Source organism: Elgaria multicarinata, chromosome 4 (genome assembly GCF_023053635.1).
Source record: "Elgaria multicarinata webbii isolate HBS135686 ecotype San Diego chromosome 4, rElgMul1.1.pri, whole genome shotgun sequence".
Taxonomy (NCBI): domain Eukaryota; kingdom Metazoa; phylum Chordata; class Lepidosauria; order Squamata; family Anguidae; genus Elgaria; species Elgaria multicarinata.
The window spans coordinates 5,143,791-5,163,109 of record NC_086174.1 but is presented as its reverse complement, the minus strand read 5'-3'; the positions used below and the strand labels follow the sequence as shown (position 1 = coordinate 5,163,109).

The window sequence follows — 19,319 nt, the reverse complement described above, 5'->3', positions numbered from 1 at the left end:
GCCTTTGATGTGCATCTAAAATGCCAATAGATTACTTCAAAGAATCATGGAATAGTCGAGTTAGAAGCGACTTCTAAGGCCATCAAGTCCAACCCCCTGCTCAATGCAGGAATCCACCTTAAAGCATCCCTGACAGATGGCTGTCCAGCAGCCTCTTGAAGGCCTCTGGTGTGGGAGAGCCCACAACCTCCCTAGGGAATTGGTTCCATCGTCGTATTTATTATTTATTTATTTATTACATTTATATCCTGCCTTTTTCTCTCCAAGGAACCCAAGGCGGCGTACATAATCCTCCTCCTCTCCAAGTTACCCTCACAACAACAACCCTGTGAGGTAGGTTGGGCTGAGAGTGACTGGCCCAAAGCCACCCAGAGGGTTTCCATGGCCGAGTGGGGACTAGAACCCAGATCTCCCGAATCCCAGTCCAACACCTTAGCCTCTACACCACACTGGTTCGTACTGCTCTAACAGTCAGGACATTTTTCCTGATGTCCAGCCAGAATCTGGGTTCCTGCAACTTGAGCCCATTATTCTGTGTCCTGCACTCTGGGATGATGGAGAAGAGATCCTGGCCCTCCCCTGTGTGACAACCTTCCAAGTCCTTGAAGAGGGCTCTCATGTCTCCCCTCAATCTTTTCTTCTCCAGGCTAAACATGCCCAGTTCTTTCAGTCTCTCTTCCTAGGGCTTTGTTTCCAGACCCCTGATCCTCCTCGTTGCCCTCCTCTGAACCCCCTCCAGCTTGGTGTAGGATGTGTGCTTTTGGACACACAGCACCCCTAGACATACCACAAAATGTTTCCACAGATCTATACCAGTCTAACATCCCGGGCGAAACCACCATCAACACCAGGGATGCCGAATTCTGTTTTGGAGAAGGCCTCAGGGGCCACATTCTAGTAGCGGGGGTTGAAGGCAAAAGGGGGTGGAGCGAAAATACCCAAACTGCCAGCCTCTTTTAGCGTAAAGCTCTTACCAACAGTAATGGAGCCTTAGGGGAGGCATTTCAATAAGGCGAAAGTGCACAAAAGCTGGCAATTCAACTAAACGATTAGTCATTTGTGAGAAAGGGGCACGGACCTCTAGGCAGCCCCGGGTAGGGTGACCATATGGAAAGGAGGACAGGGCTCCTGTATCTGTAACAATTGTATAGAGAACGGCATTTCAGCAAGTGTCATTTGTATGCAGGCAGCACCTGATGACATTCCCTCTTCATCGCAACGGTTAAAGCTGCAGGAGCCCTGCCCTCTTCTGCATATGGTCACTCAGGGCAGGGCTCCTGCAGCTTTAACCGTTGCGATGAAGAGGGAATGTCACCAGGTGCTGCAGGCATACAAATGACACCTGGTGAAATTCCCCTTTGAATACAACTGTTACAGCTACAAGAGCCCAGTCCTCTTTTCCGTATGGTCACCCTACTCAACACCCCCTGCCGCCACCACTCCCGCTAACAACTTCATCACACATAATTGTGGTGGCCCTGTAACAGCAAAGAGCTTTGCGCTCGTAAGCAGGAACTCCATTACGGGGCGTTCCACGGATCAAGGGATTTGGAGACCTATTTGATCCTGCAATCTGCTTTGCTCCGAACCTTGCAAAGACTCCGACTGGTCGTTCTAAGGGTTCTACAACAACTCTGCACATAGGTGGACTGGACTGTCAGACGGGCAGTGGGCGGGGTGGGGGAGAGAGTTCAATAACACAACTGTCAACCTTGCTCTCATTGGACACTCCTCCTCCCACTGGTGGCACACACTGGTGGCCCAGCCCTCTCTCATCCACCCTGTCTACTGCAAATAGTCTAACACAACGGTCTTCAACTGATCCAGACCCAAGACCCACCTCGCGCTCCTGACCTGCAACCTGATTGCCCAACAAGGCAGCAACAGCTTTGCTGCAACCCATCTGAACTGATCTCGCGACCCACCGATTGAAGACCACTGGTCTAACAGATCCGAACTGGGAGAAGCTTACTCAACAGTGAAAGACGTATAACACACCATACTAAAAACTCACACCGTTTTATAAAGACAAAATTACGAAGTCTTCCCACCTCTCTCTCTCCTATGAGTAAAACAGTGAATATCTGAATGGCTCTTACCACAATTGGGACCCCGATGTCCGGCCACAGGAGGTCTTCTGATGGGAGCTTGGGGGAATTCCAGACCACCACCACTTTATTTAAGTATGGGAGACCGTTCAGCCTCTCCAAGGAGTTCATTAATACTTCCTCTCGCTCGTAGGTCAACATCACTACTGTAAACTGCTCCCTGGGGACGTTGCCACCCAAGGCGGCTTGGAATTCCTTCCCAGAGCCACCGGCTCCTCCTCCGATCGGTCGAAATCCAGTCCCAGAGCCTAGAAACTTGGCTTCCGATGGGAGGACAGGATCAAAGGGAGTGTGAGGGAAGAGGTGGAAGGGACCAGGAGCCGAGTTCCAGTTTCTGTAAATATCCATTGCTGTCAGGGTAAAATTGCGCAGGTATTTGGGAGAGGAGTACGGGGGCTCGGTTTCAACTGGCCCCAAGTCTAAGTCTCCATTGTCGGCCATGTTGGGGTCCGTGCCGGCAGCTTTGCCGGACCGGTGAGGGATCTCCACTGCCGTTTCCTCTCGGATGGGAACAGCCGGGATTTGGATTCGAGTCCTTATGATGGCCAAGACTGTGCTGAAGACCGTGTCCGAGGTGGAGAAGTAGGTCTCCCACAAGAAGCGGCCCTGCCTTCTCATGGCCAAGAGGTCATTGTCGGAAATGCTCCTCAGAAGGAAGTGCACTTCTGTGATACGCGGCTTTGGTATGATTAAGGCTGCCTCGTTCCACCGGATCACATCGTGATAGGGCAGCTGGACTTGCTCTCCAAGGATGACCGGGATAGCTCCAACTTCCAGAGCCTCAAACAGTCTCATTGCGCACCCAGCAGAGATGACAAGGTGGGTGTCTCCTGGGGTGATGATCAGTGCAAAAGTAGATAGTTTCAGTAGCTCTAGCCTGTCTTCTCTTTCTCCACAAAGAGCCCACTCAGTGGGCAGGCTGGCCTTGGGCTGGTTCTTACATGTGAATTCCACCAAGACAAAGTCCAGCTTGCTGTCCTGGACAGCCTTCAGGGTGGTAATGATCCTATCGTCATAGTCCGCCGGGGCATTACCTTCAATTTCCTCTTCAAATGAACGGACTTCTTGCAAACTGGAGCGGAGAGACTCAACCTTCTCCCCTTGGAAACTGAATAAGTATTTCCGCTTGACTGGCACCTGGGGCGGGATCTCTAGGAAGTTGGGTTCAGACATGGCGTGGACAAGGGGAGACGCCACGATGTCAAAACCTGGACGATACTGTACATCGTAAAAGGTGGACTGGGCGATCATGGCCCGCCCCGTGCTGACATTATACAGGAAGTTCTGAGTTTCCGACTTCCTGGATAAGTTAATAATAAGATGGTTGTGTCCATCAGTCCTCCAGTAGGGCAGAGTGTGCAACTGTTGCTCTAATTCAGTAGGTTTTGGCATTACAGGCTCCTGCATTTCCCCCACCAGGATGATGTATACACAGGCAATGTTTGCATTTTCAGTAACATACACATTAGTTCTGACGGTGGATTCAAAGGCTTGCTTAATTAAAGGGTCTAATGAGCTCCCAAAGTTGAATTGGTCACTGTTGTAGACATACACCGGGAAGCCAGAGGTTAGCGGGCAACGGGAATAGTCAAAGCAGTTGTGTAGCCGGCAGTTCCTGTTGGATTTTGGCAAGGGGAAGCCGGAGTCGTCTTTGTCTGGCAGCAGCCGGATCGGCAAGGACAGCTTGGGCTGGTTCTGAGCCATCAGTTCTTTGTACGAATGCTCCGTCTGGCTGATGACGTTCTTCAGCTGCAAAAGATCCTGTTTGGCGTTCTCAATGCTCTTCTTGCAGGCTTCGATCTTGAGGTTGAGCTTGGCGATTTCACTGTTCAGCTCCTGGCGCTTTGCTTCCAACTGGAGGAGCTCTTCGCTCACCGATTCCCGGATGCGGCACAGGTCCTGGACGTGCTTCACTTCGCACAGCTCGTTGCCCGTGCGGGGCCCAAAGATGCGCTTGCCGGCGTCGTCGGCATCGTCGATGGTGGTCAAGTAGTAATGGGCGATGAGGGGAAAGAAGACCAGGATGATGAACAGCGTGAAACTCAGCCAAGTGAGCCGGATCCGACTGGACCACCGTAACATCCAGGGCTGGCCTCCGTTCCCTACGCCCCCATTGCGCAACATGGTATACCCAGTCATGAGTCCGAGAGTTGGTGCCGCGCCCTATCACGTCGGATCGGTAGCCATCACCAAAACAGTTTTTATCAGCGAGTTGCCGGAAGGGAATGCTATTGTGCCAGTTTGACAAAGGGCCAATAGAATGGAAATTTCATTTTCTCCTCGGGATGACGGATACAACTTTTGATCCGACTAGAACCAATCATCAAACTCTTCTCCTTGACCTTCAGTTAACTGGGTGTTGCTAGGAGAACGGGAACAGCGTCGCCATGGCAATCAGATGCCTCCTCTGGGCCAGAGAACGACACGAAAGGAGCAAGCCAACCTTTAGCATCACTTCACACATTCTGTATTAGCATCCGGAGAACGAGACGAGCAGGAAGACGTTCGCGATATCTGTATCCCCGTCGCCATTCCGCTGCTGGCATTCCGCTGTTCCTAAAAGACAACAATGATACATCATACAGTGCAAGCAGGGCATGGTTTCGCTAAGCCACAAAAACAATGCCAGCTTTTAAATCAGCTAAGCGGTAATGAGACCACAACTGTTCTACCTTTTGCCTAGATCTCAGCCGGGGCGTGCAAAGCCCAGCTAACCCAAGAGCGCTAGGGAAGTGGTCAGATGTTACTATTCAAAGCGATCGCAAGATGGAGAAAGCCTTTGGACGGATCCTGTGTGCCCTCGCTACCACCCATCTTTCCAAGTGAAAAAAAGAAATGCCACTCTGCCCCAGACTGGATTGGTCGGGATCCTCCTGAACCTAATATCCATTTCTGGATCTGAGAAGGGGTGGGCACAACCTGAGTGATCCTGACCCACACTTCACAATTTCCTTACCGCTGGCAGCTACAGGGGAAGAGTATTTATTTATTTCCTTCTATAAGGCCAGGATCTCTTCTCGATCCTCCCAGAGTGCAGGAAACGGAATAATGGGCTCAAGTGACAGGAAGCCAGATTCCGGCTGGACATTAGGAAAAACTTCCTGACTGTTAGAGCAGTATGACAATGGAATCAGTTACCTAGGGAGGTGGTGGGCTCTTCCACACTAGAGGCCTTCAAGAGGCAGCTGGACAACCATCTGTCAGGGATGCTTTAAGGTAGAATCCTGCAAATGAGCAGGGGGTTGGACTTGATGACATTAGAATCCCCTTCCAACTCTACTATTCTATGGTCTCCTGCCCACTGGAGAAGAGAAGATTGAGGGGAGACATGATAACACTCTTCAAATACTTAAAAGGTTGTCACCCAGAGGAGGGCCAGGATCTCTTCTCGATCCTCCCAGAGTGCAGGACACGGAATAATGGGCTCAAGTGACAGGAAGCCAGATTCCGGCTGGACATCAGGAAAAACTTCCTGACTGTTAGAGCAGTACGATAATGGAACCAGTGACTTAGGGAGGTCATGGGCTCTCCCACACTAGAGGCCTTCAAGAGGCAGCTGGACAAGCCTCTGTCAGGGATGCTTTCGGGTGGATTCCTGCATTGAGCAGGGGGTTGGACTAGATGGCCTTGTAGGCCCCTTCCAACTCTGCTATTCTATGATTCTATACCACTCAATAGCTGAAGCTCTCTGGGCAATCCACAAAAATTTAAACCATGAAGATAATTCAAAGTATACAAACAAACAACCATATAAAAACGCAGCATAAAGGCACAACCAGGATAAAACCAAGCAGCAATGCAGAGATTAATAAAGATTTAAAGCACAGATTTAAAACAGCAAAGTTAAAAAAAAAACCACCTAAGATGATAAAACTGTTAAAATACTGGGAAAATAAAAAGGTCTTCACCCGGTGTCGAAAAGAGTATAACGTAGGTGCCGGGCGCACCTCTCTAGGGAGCTGATTCCACAGCCGGGGTGCCACAGCAGAGAAGTCCCTCCTTCTGCATGAAGATTACTGGAGGCAAGAGTATGGCTCTTCCCTCACTGCTGCTACTAGCAAGGAAAGAATGGCCTGGATCCGGATCATAGAATCATAGAATAGCAGAATTGGAAGGGGCCTACAAGGCCATCAAGTCCAACCCCCTGCTCAATGCAGGAATCCACCCTAAAGCATCCCTGACAGGTGGTTGTCCAGCTGCATCAGTGGGGTGGGGGTGGGAATATTTGGGTGGTGAAGGATTTAGAGGAGCACTGGGAGTTGCCATTAAGGCATTGGGGGCCCCATGTGGCCGCTGGGCTGTGCAGCCCTTCTTTAAGAGTTCACTAAAATCTCAGCCCATGTGCCTTCCAGAAGCCAGACTTCATGACCTTTTGATTAAAGAAAGAAAGAAAGGAAAATATCTTTCCTGATCTGGCTAAGAGCGGGCGTTTAAGGAGTACGCCCTCATCGTTGCGGGTCATGCTGGAATAAACACCGGCACTGGCAAGCACACTGCCCCATTCATTCAGTGCCGCTTGCAATGGCTGCCTGTATGTTTCCGAGCCCAATTCAAGGTGCTGGTTTTGACCTATAAAGCCTTACACAGCTTGGGACCACAACACCTGACGGAACGCCTCTCCCGAAGTGAATATACCTGGTCACTATGTTCAACATCTAAGGTCCCCCTCCGGGTGCCTACTCCGAGAGAGGCTCGGAGTGTGGCAACGAGGGACAGGGCCTTTTCGGTGGTGGCCCCCAGACTATGGAATGATCTCCCTGATGAGGCTCGCCTGGCGCCAACGCTGCTATCTTTCCGGCACCAGGTTAAGACTTTCCCCTTTGCCCAGGCATATGGTGGCGCATCTTAATCACCCACATGTTTAGGGTTTTTTTTGTTAACGGTTTTTAATGCTTTATGTGTGTATGTTCTGTGTTTTAGAATTTTAAATTTTGCATACTGGTTTTCATCTTAATTTTAGAATTTCTGTGAATTCATAGCGCTACCCGGCAAAGGGCATCAATGTGCATTTCAAAAGATGTCTAGGAGGAGGAAGGAGAAAAGTGCTACAGAGTCCTGGGAGACACCAATGCAATTAGCTTTCTTAATTCCTGGCACTGCAAGTTGTCTGTGTGGGTAGGAGACAGAATATAATCTTCACCTCTGTGGAAGGAGCATTTTCTGCAGCACGCCAGGGTAGGGAGCCGTCAGTCAAACTCTGTTAAGCCTTCAAATTAACACATTATTATCATTCTGCCCCCAGCTACCACAACGCCTTCTGGAACAGACGGGGGTTATCAGATGCAAAACGTGCACGGTGGCTAATTGACAGATGTAAAAGAAAGCTTCCTGAGTGTGCTTAAAAAATTGTCATTTTAATGCTCCACAACTCCTGGAAACGAAGGGAATGCCCAATTTTCATCCTGGCTTGTGTCCATGTTCTCTCCAAGCTGATGGATGCACTCTCTCACCGGCCTCTCTTCTGCTGTTACAATTTTCAGGCAAAATGCTTCGTAAAGACATATTTTCAGGTGATCTGAAAGCCCATATTCTCCCTTATGAGCCTGCCCGTGCTTTGAGATCTTCTGGGGAAGCCCTTCTTTCAGTCCCGCCATCTTCAGAGGTGCGCTTGGTGGGAACGTGGGAGAGGGCCTTCTCGGTGGCTGCTCCAGTGCTCTGGAACTCTCTTCCCAGGGAAGCTAGGCTGGCTCCCTCCTTGACATGCTTTTGGAAGCAGGCAAAAACTTCTTTGCTCCGGCAGGCCTTTGGCGAATAATCGGGACCTCTGTCTGTGCCAAGGACTTTTAAAACTATCATTTTAAATGTTTTAATATTGGAATATATTTAATATATTTTTAACTTTTGTATATTTCTTTTCATAGGTTTTAAAATGTATATGTTTTAAATTTTGTAAGGCCGCCTTGAGGCCCAGTATTGGGCAAAAGGCGGTTTACTACTACTACTACTACTACTACTACTAATAATAATAATAATAATTCTCTCACCATCATCACCACAACTTTCTCCTTCCTTTTGTGTCCTTTCCAACTCAACCTGCTTTTATCTTTTAATTGCTTCACCGCATACCTAGCCCTTTTATAGCTGCTTTAAATAACAAGGCTGTCATCCGATGAAAGAAATCTTCAATCATGTGAGTTTCAGATTAAGCGTCTAAAATTTGAATAGTTTTTTTAAAAAAAACATTCCAAAGCAAAAAGCATAAAGAGATGCACATTTCTTGTAATGCTGGGTAATACTAGAACCTGGGGTCATCCCGCAAAGCTGAATGGTGGGATAGTCAGGACAGATCATAGAATCATAGAATAGCAGAGTTGGAAGGGGCCTACAAGGCCATCAAGTCCAACCCCCTGCTCAATGCAGGAATCAACTCTAAAGCATTCCTAACAGAGGGTTGTCCAGCTGCCTCTTGAAGGCCTCTAGTGTGGGAGAGCCCACAACCTCCCTAGGTAACTGGTTCCATTGTCGTACTGCTCTAACAGTCAGGAAGTTTTTTCTGATGTCCAGCCGCAATCCAGCTTCCTTTAACTTGAGCCCGTTATTACGTCATTTAAATCACTGAGTACTTTTTCACGGGGCGCATAGTTAAACTATGGACTTCACCATCACAAGGTGTAGCGATAGCCACCGACCTGGATGGGTTTAAAGGAGGATTAGGCGAATTCATGGGGGATAAGGCTATCAATCGCTATTATTATTATTATTATTATTATTATTATTATTATTATTATTATTTATTTATTTATTTATTTATATAGCACCATCAATGTACATGGTGCTGTACAGAGTAAAACAGTAAATAGCAAGACTCTGCCGCATAGGCTTACAATCTAATAAAATCATAGTAAAACAATAAGGAGGGGAAGAGAGCTACTAGTCATGATGGCTATGTATTACCTTCAGGACCTGTGGCAATATGGCTCTGAAAACCAGTCACTGGGGAACAACAGCAGGAGAAGGCTATTGCACACATACCCTGCTATTGCAATTCCCAGATGCATCTGGTTCAACAGTGTAGGAACAGAATGCTGGACTAGACAGGACAAGAGGAGTCAGAGGAATCGGTTTTGGGGGTGCAGGTCAGCAGGTTTTTGCCAGCTCAGACCCCTAGACCTCAGCTCGCAGATCCCTGAGATGGCTTGACTTGAGTTGGGCAAGCTTGTGGTTTCCCATCTTTTTGTGTGGATGTGTGCAAATTCTGATTTGTGCAAATTCACAGTTGCGTAAGATTGCAGTTGTAAATAGTGCAATTTGTGCAAAATCCCAGGCATAAATGGTTCTTTGCGCCTGCATTTTTATGCAAATTTCGCTATTTGGGGTCATGATTTTGTGCAAATTGCAGCTCATGGACAATAACAAGAAAGGCACAACCTCTCACCGGGCATCTATCTGGCAGCTTGCCCCGCATGCTTGCCAGGGGTGGGCACCAAATGGGAGTCTAATGAGCAGAACACGAACAGAACTCACGGAAGTTTGCCCATCCCTAGATAGGGCAAGCCTTTCCCAATCTGATGCCTTCCAGACGTGATGGACTACAACTCCCAGCATTCCCCAGCCAGCCCTATTGGCTGGCGGGTGCTGAGAGCTGTAGCCCAAGACATCTGGATGGCACTAGGTTGGGAAAGGCTCAGAAAGACCTTTAATTTGATCCAGAACAGCTCTTCTTATGTTCTTGTCTTAGGAGACGCAATTGCTCCGCTGTGAAAAAAGAGCACAAACTCCTCTCCCAAACTCCCAGATGTGATTTTTAAAAAAATATGTGTTAAAAGTAACACAATCCAACAAATTAGGACCACAATGGGCCTACCATTTTGGATGGCTACCAGTAGGTAGATCCTTGTCAGTGGTGACACCTCGGTAATGGAACCCCTTAGACAGCTGCCTGGGGCCAGATAGGAAAAGGAAAGGAAAGGAACCTCTCATGCAAGCACTTGAGTCATTGCTGACTCCTAGAGGGACGCCTGCTTTCACTGACGTTTTCTTGGCAGGCCTTATAGCGGGGTGGTTTGCCATTGCCTTCCCCAGTCGTGATTACCTTTCCCCCAGCTAGCTGGGTACTCATTTTACGGACCTTGGAAGGATGGAAGGCTGAGTCGACCTGAGCCGGCTGCCTGAGAACCAGCTTCCGTTGGGATCGAACTCAGGCCGTGGGGAGAGTTTCGGCTGCAGTAACTGCCGCTTAACACTCTTTTCTTGGGCTTTTAAATGATTTCTCAAATCAGCTTCTAGTGGCTCTCCGTGACTCGGTGTTTTTACATGGCTTTTTAAAACTCCATTGCTGTTGAAACGTAGTGCTGTTTTATTGTGGTTATTTTAAATTAGATTTCGTTAGGATGACCATGTGAAAAGGAGGACAGGGCTCCTGTATCTTTAACAGTCGCATAGAGAAGGGAATTTCAGCAGGTGTCATTTGTATATATGGAGAACCTGGTGAAATTCCCTCTTCATCACAGCAGTTAAAGGTGCAGGAGCTATACTAAGAGTGACCAGGTTTAAAAGAGGGCAGGGCACTTGCAGCTTTAACTGTTGTGATGAAAAGGGAATTTCACCAGGTTCCCCGTATATACAAATGACACCTGCTGAAATTCCCTTTTCAGTACAACCAGGATGACCCTATGAAAAGGAGGACAGGGTTCCTGTGTCTTTAACCATTGTATTAAAAAGGGAATTTCAGCAGGTGTCATTTGTATATATGGAGAACCTGGTGAAATTCCCTCTTCATCACAACAGTTAAAAGTGCAGGAGCTATACTAGCGTGACCAAATTTAAAAGAGGGCAGGGCACCTGCAGCTGTAACTGTTGTGATGAAGAGGGAATTTCCCCAGGTTCCCCATATATACAAATGACACCTGCTGAAAATCCTTTTTCAATACAATGGTTAAAGATACAGGAGCCCTGTCCTCCTTTTCACATGGTCACCCTAGATTTGGTATGCTGCCCTTCCATGGAAATCCTATAATTGAAAGGTGGAGTAAAAATATTTTAAATTGAGACATGCTTTGTACAAGGCTTTCAATATTTTCCTTTACCTTCCAGAAGCATCTTGCCAAAATCTCTTCTCTTTTTTTTTTTTTGCTCTCTGTGTCTTCACTGCAGGATTGGGACAAACAAGCATTTCTTTTTATGTTTGCATCACTGCAGGCGGAAACAGCTTTTGGACATGAAATTGCTTTACACGACTAATCTCCAGCCGGAAACCACACAGCGGAGATTTAGAAGGAGCCCTGGGAGAATTTACCAGCCGCGAGATGCCAGATTTTATAACGCCGCGACATATTTCACGCTACAAAGCTGCGACAAGATTTGCAGGGCACCCAGAAAACGGCAGCCAGGCGGAGAGGTCCGTTTGTGTCTCGGCAGGTACAGCCCATGGCTGGTAAAAGCTTCCTTAAGACCACGAAGGGAGTAATCTTTGGTCAGGAAAGGGAGAAAAAGTCTGGCCAAAAAAGTTTCCCAGATTCATGGTGCTAATATCATCTTAAACGAGGAACGTACAGAAAAAGGAGGGGAGCTTGAGCAGAAATCTTGGATCCAAGCTCAAATTTGTCTACTAATACATGCTTATGTTGCGCTGGTAGGTGCAGGGAGTTCTTTGTGGGTTGGTGCACTGGGACTGCTCAGCCTGCATCCTCATCCCATCATGCGCACGGCTTCAAGTGTGGCCCACTTCTTGTCACCATTGTTTACAAAGGTAGATCTCCATCAGGCCAGAGCAGCTGTCCTGGAGCACGGGTGGCTCACTGGCGCGCGGGGAGGTTTTAGCTAAGTCCCGCGGGCGGGTGGGGGGTAGCAACTCACTGGGTTCAGGGGAGGGGTGAGTGGGAAGGAAGTCCTATGGATGCCCGGTTGGCCTTGTGCCCGGGAAACTGCAACACCCGGCCTGCTTCAGATTTGGAACCGAATCTGAAGTGGGCCTCGAGTCGAATCGGGCAGGTTTGGAAGCTCTGAATTGCAAATACGTATTTGCATATGTGGTGGGAATGCAAATATGTTCAAAAATTCTGGAAGATGTTGTTTACCGAGATTAAAGGAATTGTAGGTATAAAGCTTGAAGAGACACCAAGAGTGGCATTACTATCACTTTATGATGATGTAAAGTATACCAAAGAAATTAAAGAATTGATAACTAATTTGCTGACAGCGGCAAGATTAACTGTAGCAAAGAATTGGAAGATTCAAGGAGATTGTTGTATTGAAGAATGGTATAAAGAAGTCTGGGATATTGCTATTAATGATAAACTGACTTGTAATATTAAAGTAAGAAGAGGCATGGCAAAAACGAATGAATTTGAGGGGATTCGGAGACAGTTCCTTGTATATGTGTTTTCTAAGGGAAGTGGGAAACCGCTTCCAGAAGAGGTTTTAAGGTTTTGGAAACAGGAATGATCCCAAAGGGAAGGGGGAGCACTATGTTTCTTTTTGTTTATGTTTGTTAAATACTCAAGTAATTTGTCATGTATTATGATAAGTTTATGTGTGTGATGTTTATGTTGATGTATTTTTGTTGTTGTTGTTGTTTATTCGTTCAGTCGTTTCCGACTCTTTGTGACTTCATGGACCAGCCCACGCCATAGCTTTCTGTCGGCTGTTGCCACCCCTAGCTCCCCCAAGGTCAAGTCTGTCACCTCCAGAATATCATCCATCCATCTTGCCCTTGGTCAGCCCCTCTTCCTTTTGCCTTCCACTTTCCCTAGCATCAGCCTCTTCTCCAGGGTCTCCTGTCTTCTCATTATGTGGCCAAAGTACTTCAGTTTTGCCTTTAATGCCATTCCCTCAAGTGAGCAGTCTGGCTTTATTTCCTGGAGTATGGACTGGTTTGATCTTCTTGCAGTCCGAGGCACTCTCAGCATTTTCCTCCAGCACCACAGTTCAAAAGCATCTATCTTCCTTCGCTCAGCTTTCCTTATGGTCCAGCTCTCGCAGCCATAGGTTACTACGGGGAATACCATTGCTTTAACTATGCGGACCTTTGTTGTCAGTGTGGTGTCTCTGCTCTTGACTATTTTATCAAGATTTGTCATTGCTCTCCTCCCAAGAAGTAAACGTCTTCTGATTTCCTGGCTGCAGCCAGCGTCTGCAGTAATCTTTGCGCCCAGAAATACAAAGTCTGTCACTGCCTCCATGTTTTCTCCCTCTATTTGCCAGTTGTCAATCAAGCTGGTTGCCATAATCTTGGTTTTTTTTGAGGTTTAACTGCAACCCAGCTTTTGCACTTTCTTCTTTCACCTTTGTCATAAGGCTCCTCCTCGCTTTCAGCCATCAAACTGGTGTCATCTGCATATCTGAGATGGTTAATGTTTCTTCCTGCGATTTTAACTCCAGCCTTGGATTCGTCAAGCCCAGCACGTCGCATGATGTGTTCTGCATACAAGTTGAATAGGTAAAGTGAGAGTATACAGCCCTGCCGTACTCCTTTCCCAATCTTAAACCAGTCCGTTGTTCCGTGGTCTGTTCTTACCGTTGCTACTTGTTCGTTATACAGATTCCTCAGGAGGCGGACAAGATGACTTGGTATCCCCATTTTTTTTTAGTTAGTGTTTAATAAAATTTTTATATATATATATATATATATATATATATATATATATATATATGCTCTGAATTGGCCTCCGAGTCAAATCAGAGAATTCAAGGTGTTGGTAATGACGTTTAAAGCCCTAAAAGGCTTGGGACCTTGATACATGAGGGAGCGCCTCTCCTTATATATGCCTGCCCGAGACTTGAGATCTGTTGGGGGAGCCCTCCTCCGCGTCCCACCAATGCAACACATACGCTATGGTGGGACATGGGAGAGGGCCTTCTCTTTGGTGGCACCCCGACTGTGGAATGCCCTCCCCTTGGAGGCCCGACTGGTGCCAACGCTGACTCTATTCCGGCGCCAAGTAAAAACATGGCTTTTTAACAAAGCCTTTAATGGTTAAATTCACCTGGCTTGCACATTGTTTTAACTTTTTTAATTTTTTGTTTTTTACTGCTTTTAAATTATTTACAGGTTTTAACTTGATTCACGGTTTAATTTTGTTTTTAGCTTTGTATATTTATTGTTTTATATTGTATGATTTTATCTGTACGCCGCCCTGAGATTCTAGTGATATAGCGTGGGATACAAATGTTTTAAATAAATAAATAATAGGGTGGGGGGCTGTGCACAGCCCTAATTTCTGTGTGCCGCCCTAATTATCTCGCTACTTTTCCCCATTCCTAGCCTCCAGCCTTTTCCTCTATCCCTTTGCCCTCCTATTTTCTCTTCCTTCCCAGCCATTATCCTCTCGCTATTTCTCTCTTTCCACCTCTTTTGACTAGCCAGCCTCCCAAGGCAGCCATTAATTGACTTGCCACACCCTTCATGAGAGCCATTTTGTGGTGGCGCCCACAATTCTTTCTCAACTTCCCAAATGGGCCCACAGGTCCAGAAAGGTTGCGTACCCCTGCTGCTCTCCAGGGTCTCGGCCAGAGACGGGGGTTTCCCACAGCCTGCTAGCCGACCTTTCTATCTGGAGATGCCAGGAATTGAATTTGGGACTTTCTGCCTGCGAGGCAGAGGGGCTCGTACCACCGAACCCAAAGGAACCAAACGGCGAACCGCTCCGCTGCGCTTCAACTCAAGCCAAACGGAGATGCAAAATGACGGCGGTGCGTTTTGGAGGTTGCTCTGTCGCACCGCGCAGCAGATGTGCTGTACTCGAAGTGCCATTGCCAATTACAGCTGTGTCAGGTTTCGCTGCTCGGAAAACTCCCCCCGTGGCACAAGCAGAACTGGAAACGGGCATCTGCAGGATACAAGAACTGCCACGTCTCCAAGACGCGGGAAGGAGCTGTGTGTTGCTCCACTGAGCACCTGGCAGGCTTCATCTGCGTTCAGTTTTGGGCAGCACAAACTCAAAGGAGCAGGCTGGAAATGAATTTGGAGGAGCGCCAGAAAGATGGCCGAAGGGCCTCAAATCCAAATGTATTCTTGCTTTATTGTATCAAATGTTGTTGTTGTTTTCTGTTTTATACTTGTGTATCACCCATAAACAAGACAATTGGAAGACTGGCTTCCTTACAGTTTTTACCCCCAGGAAATAAAAGCGTTCTACCAGCCAATCGAAAACACACAGGACTGATCCACTGATTTTTTTTGTTCAGCAAAGGGCAGCAATGTGCTAGATACAGAATGGTGCAAGATTAAGAACATGAAGAAGAGCCCTAATGCTGGATCAGACCAAGGGTCCATCTAGTCCAGCACTCTGTTCACACAGTGGCCAACCAGCCATCGGCCAGGGATGAACAAGCAGGACATGGTGCAACAGCACGCTCCCACCCATGTTCCCCAGCAACTGGTGCACACAGGCTTACTGCCTCGAATACTGGAGATAGCACACAACCATCAGGGCTAGTAGCCATGGATAGCCATCGCCTCCAGGAATTTATCCAACCCCCTTTTAAAGCCATCCAGATTGGTGGCCATCGCTACATCTTGTGGAAGTGAATTCTGTAGTTCAACTCTACGCTGTGTGAAGAAGTCCTTCCTTTTATTTGTCCTGAATCTCCCACCCATCAGCTTCATGGGATGACCCCATTGGGTTCTAGTATTATGAGAGCGGCAGAAAAATGTCTCCCTATCTACATTCTCCACACCATGCATACTTTTGTACACCTCTATCATGTCTCCCCTGAGCCTCCTTTTTTAACATAAGAAGAGCTGTGCTGGATTAGATCAAAGGCCTGCAGTGGTCAACCAGATCCTTATGGAAAGTGCAGAAGCATGGCATGAGTAGGCATGTGCAAATCAGCAAAGGTCGCACTTGTCAAGTTCTCCGAATTTCCGCCTTGAAGCTCGTACCGACTGATGTCCGTACCAGACAGCAAGATTTGCTTTTGCGCGAACGTGTGTGTATGTTTTTATGCACATTTTTTCAAATGCGCATCAATTGTGTGCCATTTTCTCCCACTGATTAAAGCATTTGTGTGCATTTTTTAAAAGATGCATTTTTCAAACACTTTTTGTGTGTGTGTGACATGAATTGCATCGCGAACTCGAAAATATATGGACTTTGACTGCAGACAGTGTTCAGGTCCATGCTGTGTTCTGGGAGATGCAAATTTATTTTTATTTGTATTTTTAGCCTGGAGAAGAGAAGATTGAGGGGAGACATGATAACACTCTTCAAATACTTAAAAGGTTGTCACCCAGAGGAGGGCCAGGATCTCTTCTCGATCCTCCCAGAGTGCAGGACACGGAATAACGGGCTCAAGTTAAAGGAAGCCAGATTCTGGCTGGACATCAGGAAAAGCTTCCTGACTGTTAGAGCAGTACAAGGAAAATAGAAGGCTGTGGTTTGGAAACAACAACAGTATAATAAGAGTGATAACATTCAAACCACAAGGGTATCAAAATAGCTTTCATAAATGAATATTTCAGAACTTTTACAAATGTACAAAATACAAGCACATCGACAATATTTAACAAAGCCTACAGTATCGACATCCAATATACATAGGTGAACTATTCACATGAAGCGTCTTTTATATAAACAGTAGTCCGGTACTATTTTGCTGTTTCGAGGGTTCTTCTTCAGTATAACGCCACTAAGTTTACAAGACTGAGAGCGTTACTGTCGGCTTGAGGAAACGAGAATGATATGGTGATAAACCCTGGTGGGTTTCTTTCTATTGTAGCCGTGGCTCCTTCTGTAAACTTAGTGGCGCGAAACAGCAAAATAGTACCGGACTACTGTTTATATAAAAGACACTTCATGTGAATAGAATCATAGAATCATAGAATAGCAGAGTTGGAAGGGGCCTACAAGGCCATCGAGTCCAACCCCCTGCTCAATGCAGGAATCCACCCTAAAGCATCCCTGACAGACGGTTGTCCAGCTGCCTCTTGAAGGCCTCCAGTGTGGGAGAGCCCACAACCTCTCTAGGGAACTGATTCCACTGTCGCACTGCTCTAACAGTCAGGAAGTTTTTCCTGATGTCCAGCCGGAATCTGGCTTCCTTTAACTTGAGCCCGTTATTCCGTGTCCTGCACTCTGGGAGAATCGAGAAGAGATCCTGGCCCTCCTCTGTGTGACAACCTTTCAAGTATTTGAAGAGTGCTCTCATGTCTCCCCTCCATCTCCTCTTCTCCAGGCTAAACATGCCCAGTTCTTTCAGTCTCTCTTCATAGGGCTTTGTTTCTAGACCTCTGATCATCCTCGTTGCCCTCTTCTGAACACGCTCCAGCTTGTCTGCGTCCTTCTTGAATTGTGGAGCCCAGAACTGGACGCAATACTCTACATGAGGCCTAACCAGGGCCGAATAGAGAGGAACCAGTACCTCACGTGATTTGGAAGCTATACTTCTATTAATGCAGCCCAAAATAGCATTTGCCTTTCTTGCAGCCATATCACACTGTTGGCTCATATTCAGCTTGTGATCTACAACAATTCCAAGATCTTTCTCGTTTGTAGTATTGCTGAGCCGAGTGTCCCCCATCTTGTAACTGTGCATTTGGTTTCTATTCCCTAAATGTAGAACTTGGCATTTATCCCTATTAAATTTCATTCTGTTGTTTTCAGCCCAGCACTCCAGCCTATCAAGATCACTTTGAAGTTTGTTTCTGTCTTCCAGGGTATTAGCTATCCCACCCAATTTGGTGTCATCTGCAAATTTGATCAGCGTTCCCTGCACCTCCTCATCCAAATCATTAATAAAAATGTTGAAGAGCACTGGGCCCAGGACTGAGCCCTGCGGCACCCCACTCGTTGCCTCTCCGCAGTTTGAGAAGGTTCCATTGATAAGTACTCTTTGAGTCCGATTCTGTAGCCAACTGTGAATCCACCTAATAGTTGTTCCATCTAGCCCACTTTTAGCTAGTTTGTTAATCAGAATGTCATGTGGTACTTTGTCAAAAGCTTTGCTGAAGTCAAGATATAGTTCACCTATACTGTAGGCTTTGTTAAATATTGTTGATGTGCTTGTATTTTGTACATTTGTAAAAGTTCTGAAATATTCATTTATGAAAACTATTTTGATACCCTTGTGGTTTGAGTGTTATCACTCTTATTATACTGTTGTTGTTAGAGCAGTACGACAATGGAACCAGTTACCTAGGGCGGTGGTGGGCTCTCCCACACTAGAGGCATTCAAGAGGCAGCTGGACTGTCAGGGATGCTTTAGGGTGGATTCCTGCATTGAGCAGGGGGTTGGACTCGATGGCCTTGTAGGCCCCTTCCAACTCTACTATTCTATGATACTTTATTATTGCATTTATATCCCGCCTTTTTTCCTCCAAGGAACCCAATAATCCTCCCCCTCTCCATTTTATCTTCACAACAACAACCCTGTGAGGTAGGTTGGGCTGAGAGTCTGTGACTGGCCCAAAGTCACCCAGTGGGTTTCCATGGCCGAGTGGGGACTAGAACCCGGATCAATTCTGGTCAAGAACAAACTGAAATGGATTTCTCATATACCCCCTAACATGGGGAAAACAGCACCCTCCTCCTTGTGTTCCCCAATGACTGGAATACCTAGATATACTGGAAATAATAATCATAGCTGTCGTCATTCACAGCTTCAGATAGCCTTATCCTTCAAAGGTCTCACTTATGGTCACAGAGAAAATGGATAAGCAGAAGTTTGATAAAGAGGATGTTTTGAAACCTGATTTGGATTCAGGTTACCTGCGGGATTGCCTTCTCCCGTACAATCTGCCCCGCACACTTAGGTCCTCTGGGAAGGGTTTACTCCAGACAGCCACAACTAGGCTGACAACTGTTACCTAGAGTAGGGGTCCCCAACTCCGGGCCATGGACCAGTACCGGTCCGTGGCCTGTTAGGAACCGGGCCACGCAGGTGAGTTGCTTTCATCCACCCACCCCCACCCCAGCATACCTGGGCGCACGGCGCAATCTCGCCTGCCCAGCCGAAGTGAAGCCAGGACGCTGGGATGGGGGCTTTGGAACGGCGCGCCCAGCTGGAAGCCGTTCTGGGAGAGCGACTTCCAGGCGCGCCATTCCGAAGCCACCCGCCCGCCCCAGCGTACTGGCTTTGCTTTGGCTGGGCGCCCACCCAGCCGAAGCAAAGCCAGGATGCTGGAGTGGGGGGGGGGGGGCGGGCATGGCTTCCCAAAACCATCCCCTCAAACCCCCACCAACACTGGGTCCGTGGAAAAATTGTCTTCCACGAAACCGGTCCCTGGTGCCAAAAAGTTTGGGGACCACTGACGTAGAGGACCTTGTCTTCTGC

General features: G+C 47.3%; 1 protein-coding gene across 3 annotated transcripts in view; it reads right to left on the bottom strand.

Moving 5' to 3' along the window:
* Positions 1-19,319, bottom strand: part of EXTL3 (exostosin like glycosyltransferase 3) — a 208,354-nt gene that overhangs the window by 56,125 nt on the left and 132,910 nt on the right. For all 3 annotated transcript variants that reach the window (XM_063123729.1, XM_063123728.1, XM_063123730.1), the window contains exon 4: positions 2,100-4,664. In XM_063123729.1, the coding sequence (XP_062979799.1) occupies positions 2,100-4,247 (2,148 nt within the window). In that variant the 5' untranslated portion in view covers positions 4,248-4,664. The remainder of the gene's footprint in view (positions 1-2,099; positions 4,665-19,319) is intronic.